Source organism: Mytilus californianus, unplaced genomic scaffold, assembly GCF_021869535.1.
Source record: "Mytilus californianus isolate M0D057914Y unplaced genomic scaffold, xbMytCali1.0.p SCAF_2, whole genome shotgun sequence".
NCBI classification, from domain to species: Eukaryota; Metazoa; Mollusca; class Bivalvia; order Mytilida; family Mytilidae; genus Mytilus; species Mytilus californianus.
In genome coordinates, this window is record NW_026262668.1 from 127,812,983 (window position 1) to 127,819,106 (window position 6,124).

Below are 6,124 nucleotides of genomic sequence, written 5' to 3' on the forward strand. Positions count from 1 at the left end.
TGTGGCTATCTGTTTATCCCGTGGCTATCTGTTTATAACCTGTGACTATCTGTTTATAACCTGTGACTATCTGTTTATAACAGTGGCTATCTGTTTACAACCTTTGGCTATCTGTTTATAACCTGTGGCTATCTGTATAACCTGTGACTATCTGCTTATAACCTGTGGCTATCTGTATAACCAGTGGCTATCTGTTTATAACCTGTGGTTATCTGTTTATAACCTACGGTTATCTGTTTATAACCAGTGGCTGTCTGTTTATAACCTGCGGGTATCTGTTTATAACCTGTGGCTGCCTGTTTATAACCTGTGGCTATCTGTTTATAACCTGTGGCAATCTGTTTATAACCCGTGGCTATCTGTTTATAACCCGTGGCTATCTGTTTATAACCTATGGCTATCTGTTTATAACCTGTGGCTATCTGTTTATAACCTGTGGTTATCTGTTTATCCCGTGGCTATCTGTTTATAACCTGTGACTATCTGTTTATAACAGTGGCTATCTGTTTATAACCTTTGGCTATCTGTTTATAACCTGTGGCTATCTGTATAACCTGTTACTATCTGTTTATAACCTGTGGCTATCTGTATAACCAATGGCTATCTGCTTATAACCTGTGGCTATCTGTATAATCTGCGGCTATCTTTTTATAACCAGTGGCTATCTGTTTATAACCTGTGGCTATCTGTTTATAATCTGTGGCTGCCTGTATATGATCTGTGACTATCTGTTTATAACCCGTGGCTATCTGTTTATAGCCCGTGGCTATCTGTTTATAATCTGTGACTATCTGTTTATAACATTTGCTATCTGTTTATAACATTTGGCTATCTGTTTATAACTTGTGGCTATCTGTATAATCAGTGGCTATCTGTTTATAACATGTGGCTATCTGTTTATAACAGTTGCTATCTGTTTATAACCTGTGGCTATTTGTTTATAACCTGTGGCTATCTGAACGTAATGATAATTACGTACCTTACTGGCAACACATGATCAATCTTTTACAAAGACTTCATCAGTTTTATATGCAATTTATTTAATATTACTGCACGTGTTCCCTTTAGTCATAAAGTTTATATAAGGTGTGAGCCCTTTAGTTCTTGTAAGGTGTAAGCCCTTTATTTCTTGTAATATATGAGCCCTTTAGTTCATGTAAGATATGAGACCTTTTGTTCTCGTAAAGGGTGAGACGTTTGGTTCTTGTAAGGTGTGAGTTATTTAGTACTTGTAAAGTGCGAGACGTTTAGTTCTTGTAAGGTAAAAGCCGTTTAGTTCCTGTTAGATGTGAGCTCTTTTGGTCATGGAAGTTATGAACCTTTTTAAAGTTCTTGTAAGTTGTTAGCTCTTTAGTTCTTGTTGGGTTTTAACCCTTAAGTTCTTGCCATTTAGTTCATGGAAGGTGTTAGCCGTTAAGTTCTGGTAAGGTTTGAGCCCTTTAGGTCCTGTACGATATGAGCCCTTTAGTTTTGTAAAGTGAGATCCATTTAGATCTTGTAAGGTGTGAGCCTTTTAGTTATTGTAAGGTGTGAGCCACTTAGTTCTTTGAAGGTGTAATCCCTTTGTTTCTTGTAAGATGTGGGCCCTTCAGTTCTTGCAAGGTGTGAGCCCTTTAGTTCATGTAAGTTGTGAGCCCTTTAGTTCATGTAAGTTGTGAGCCCTGTGATTCTTGTAAGATGTGAGCACTTTAGTTATTGTAAGTTGTTAGCCCTATAGTTTCTGTAAAGTGTGAGCCCTTCAGTTATTGTAAGGAATGATTCCTTTAGTTCTTGGGAGATACGAGCCCTTGTTGGAAGCATTTATTTCTCGAAAGGTGTGAGCTGTTTAGTTCTTGCAAGGTGTGATATTTGTAATACCTGTAAGATGTGAGCCCTAATATTTTTTGTAAGCTGTGAAACCTTTAGTTCTTGTAAAATGTGAGCTCTTTAGTTCTTGTAAGATATGAGCCCTTTAGTTTTTGTAAGATGTGAGCCCTTTAGTTCTTGTAAGATAAGCGCCCTTTAGTTCTTGCAAGCTGTGAGCCCTTTAGTTCTTGTAAGCTGTGATACCTTTAGTTCTTGTAAGATGTGAGCCCTTTAGTTCTTGTAAGATGTGAGCCCTTTAGTTTTTGTAAGCTGTGATACCTTTAGTTCTTGTAAGATGTGAGCCCTTTAATTCTTGTAAGCTGCGATACCTTTAGTTCTTGTAAGCTGTGATACCTTTAGTTCTTGTAAGATGTGAGCCCTTTAGTTCTTGTAAGCTGCGATACCTTTAGTTCTTGTAAGCTGTGATACCTTTGGTTCTTGTAAGCTGTGATACCTTTAGTTCTTGTAAGATGTGAGCCCTTTAGTTCTTGTAAGCTGTGATACCTTTAGTTCTTGTAAGCTGTGATACCTTTAATTCTTGTAAGATGTGAGCCCTTTAGTTCTTGTAAGCTGTGATACCTTTAGTTCTTGTAAGCTGTGATACCTTTAGTTCTTGTAAGCTGTGATACCTTTAGTTCTTGTAAGATGTGAGCCTTTTAGTTCTTGTAAGCTGTGATACCTTTAGTTCTTGCAAGCTGTGATACCTTTAGTTTTTGTAAGATGTGAGCCCTTTAGTTCTTGTAAGCTGTGATACCTTTAGTTCTTGTAAGCTGTGATACCTTTAGTTTTTGTAAGATGTGAGCCCTTTAGTTCTTGTAAGATGTGAGCCCTTTAGTTCTTGAAAGTTCATTTTATCATTTTTTTATATTTCGAGGAATGTTGTCTCTTTTACTTTCACATGAGTATTGTTTCTTTTCCAGTGAATTATAAATCAAAAGGGAGATTAAAAAAGATGGACTTTAATACATCTGATGATCAGATGGAATGAATGTATATTTTCAAATAACTATCCTATATACACATACGAATCATTTAGTTAAAGTTGTTGTACGTGTGATTTACATACAAATCACCGTAAGGCCTACAACAACGAGCGAAACACATACCTTATAATAAGCCATAAAAGGCCCCGGCATGACAAAATGTGAAAAACACCAACGGCCTAATTTATACAGCAGCAATGAACGAAAAATGAATATATTTCACCTTGTTTGTAATGCCCGTGTCTATAGTCGCATTGGAATTGGCTTGACTCAATCAAATCGGCAATAACACGCCTGGTAAACCATAAAATCTCAACCAAATGGTTAAGCGAGAAAAAACGTTACTGGCACTTCCGGTTGAGCTTTTCTGGTATAGAATATAAATAATATAGATAGGGTAAGTATACTTTTCATCAATCTGTGAACCTTTTGCAAAATAGAAAAATGTCATGCCATAGATAAATAAATGAGAGCTCGTCTCGTTTATTACTTGGACTAATATAATTATAAATAACATCGGAATAACTTTTCTCCAGCAGGTATTTGCGTCCAGCTGAGTGAGTTTTTGACAAAATGGCAGTGACTTCATCAATATAGCTAACGTATATATCAGTATATTAGTGTTTTTCTTAATCAATATACACGTATGATAACAGTTTTTTTCTATCTCTTTACGAATATGATTTTATTAAGCTAAATTTGTTTTAAATTATGCTAGGTTGAGATTTTCTGGTATCGGTTGTGATATTCTGGAACAATGTTGTGATCTTCTGTCAAATAAAACTTTCAACTAGCAAATTGTCATTCGGATATGATCGTCAAAATTCATGAACCTTCTGTATAGTGGTTGTCATTTTCACTTGTTTCTAGTTTTGACATTGTTTTGTATGATCGAGCCCTGTTGGTCTAATACAGATACTAAAGAGTAGTGGTTTTTAAAGTCAAGAAAATGAATTAAAAAGTCTAGCGCTGAGTGAAGATTTTAAGTCTATATCTAAAGATGTAATGTCCAGCGCTGGAAAAGTAAAGTCTTGTACGTAAGATGTAAAGTCTAGCGCTCAAGATGTGAAGCCTAGCGCTATAGATATAAAGTCTTGTGCTGTAGACATAAGGTGGCAATACACAGTAAGGAATTTGGTTTCACAATTTGGCCCAGGTTAATTGTTTTGCGCTCTACAATTAAATTCTTAGATAGCTGAAGAATAATAAACCCTGCAAAGGGGATTTATATGAACATCAAGATTGTGTTTTGGCATTTTTTATGGGAATTTTCCGTTTGATAGTCCGTTTTTCTTATTCGTACCGGTTATATGTTCAGAAATTATTGAAGTGTTTTCCAATAAAGTTTTTACGCTCGAACTTTTCAATCCAATTTTTCCAAAAATGAGGTGAAATGCATATTATTTTTATTTGACATCTTGATAGATAAGTGTCTGGTTTCCGAAAAGGTATCACTCAAATGGATTGAAATTCTAATTTGTACCAAATTTTGGGGACATTTGTTTCTTTTTCATCCCCTATTCGCAATAATTTGTATCAAATATATGCAGATTGTTTGCATGCATATGGTTACACCAAAATGAGATTATATTTCACCATTTTAGCTATTAGAAATAAAATCTATGGAAGATTTTGTTTTTATACCTATGCGAATACTGTGATGACATTAACAGTAAGCCTTATTTGTTAGAAAGAAAGGGAGTGGTTAAAAATTATGAGTGTCAAGTTTTTTGTCTAACTGTGTATTGCTATACCTAAAGTCAAGCGCTGGGTATGTAAAGCCTAGCACAGCTCTGTAGTTTTAGTCCAGCTCTGGAGATGCAAAACCCAATGGACTATATTGACAACGGTTAGATTTAACATCTCCAGCGCTAAACGTTAAATCTCTAGAGCTGGATTTTAAATCTTCAGCGCTAGACTTTCCATTTCGTTAGCTAGACCTTAAAAACCACAAGTCTATAGTATCTGTATTAGGCCAACTGGGCTCCATAAATACACAAAACTAATGTCAAAAATAAAAACATATCAAAATGAAAACCACTACAAAAAGTTTATGAATTTTGACGGTCGTATCCGACACTTAGCTAGTTGAAAGTTTTATTTGACATAAGACCTCATCTTTGTTCCAGAATATCACAACCGATACCAGACAATCTCAACCTAACATAATTTATAACATATTCAGCTTAATAAAATCATATTCGTCCTGCGGGAGAAAAGTTATTCCGATGTTGTTTTAAGTTATTTTGGTCCGAGTAATAAACGGTACAAGCTCACATTTATTCATCTATGGCATGACATTCTCCAATTTAACAAAAGATTCACAGATTGACAATAAATTGATAAAAAGAAGACCTACCCTATATATATATTTGATATTTTATACCGGAAGTGCCAGTAAAGTTTACTCTCGCTTAACCATTTGGTTGAGATTTGATGGTTGACCAGGCGTGAATAAGCACAAAAACAAATAGCAAAAAGACAATGTACATTAAGTACCTATCTAAGAGTACTAGCAATTATTGAAAGCTAGTTAACAGTCCTATGTCAACTGACAAATAAACATTGTTCTCCTAGGATGAAATGTCAGACTAAATTGTCAATCCGTACTAGCGGTTCATACTATTTTTTTAAAGTATGAGAAGTACATTTTAAATCCCCTCGACATCTCATTCAGAGACAAATCAAACAGTGGTTGCAGTCTCGAAAGAAAAATAAACACACATCATGAATATAATGTGTTATTTATAACCATTTTAGACCAATATACTGTACCAGCCTTTAGCTTTCATATATCCCCGAGCTCAGTTGATGCTATATGAAAGAGCATGTTCCCATCATATAAAAAATGACATAGATATGTGACTTCAGTCTCTCAAACTGAGAAAAAAACATATTGGAGCTGGGTTATACTTTTTGTATTGACATTAGCTTTCCCAAAGTATAAATATATGAATTCAATACATGTGATGTATTATAATAATGAATTAAGAAATCGTTTGCAAGATAAAAAAAAAAAAGCAGTTTTAGTTGAATAAGAGATCGACAGTATTTTTAGCTCACCTGGCCCAGAGGGCCAAGTGAGCTTTTCTCATCACTTGGCGTCCGTCGTCGATGTCGTTAACTTTTACAAAAATCTTCTCCTCTGAAACTTCTGGGCCAAATTAAAACAAACTTTGTCACAATCATTATTGGAGTATCTAGTTTAAAAAATGTGTCCGACGACCCCGACTACCAACCAAGATAGCCGCCATGGCTAAAAATAGAACATAGGGGTATAATGTAGATTTTGGCTT

At 35.1% G+C, this 6,124-nt stretch overlaps 1 protein-coding gene across 1 annotated transcript; it reads left to right on the top strand.

The window, feature by feature from the left end:
* Positions 1-641: 641 nt before the first annotated feature.
* Positions 642-997, top strand: LOC127727807 (uncharacterized; the record flags this gene model as incomplete). The annotated part of the gene is made up of 2 exons (XM_052234924.1): positions 642-709; positions 907-997. Coding segments are annotated over 2 exons (159 nt in total), but the record flags the coding sequence as incomplete, so codon positions are not given.
* Positions 998-6,124: the final 5,127 nt, after the last annotated feature.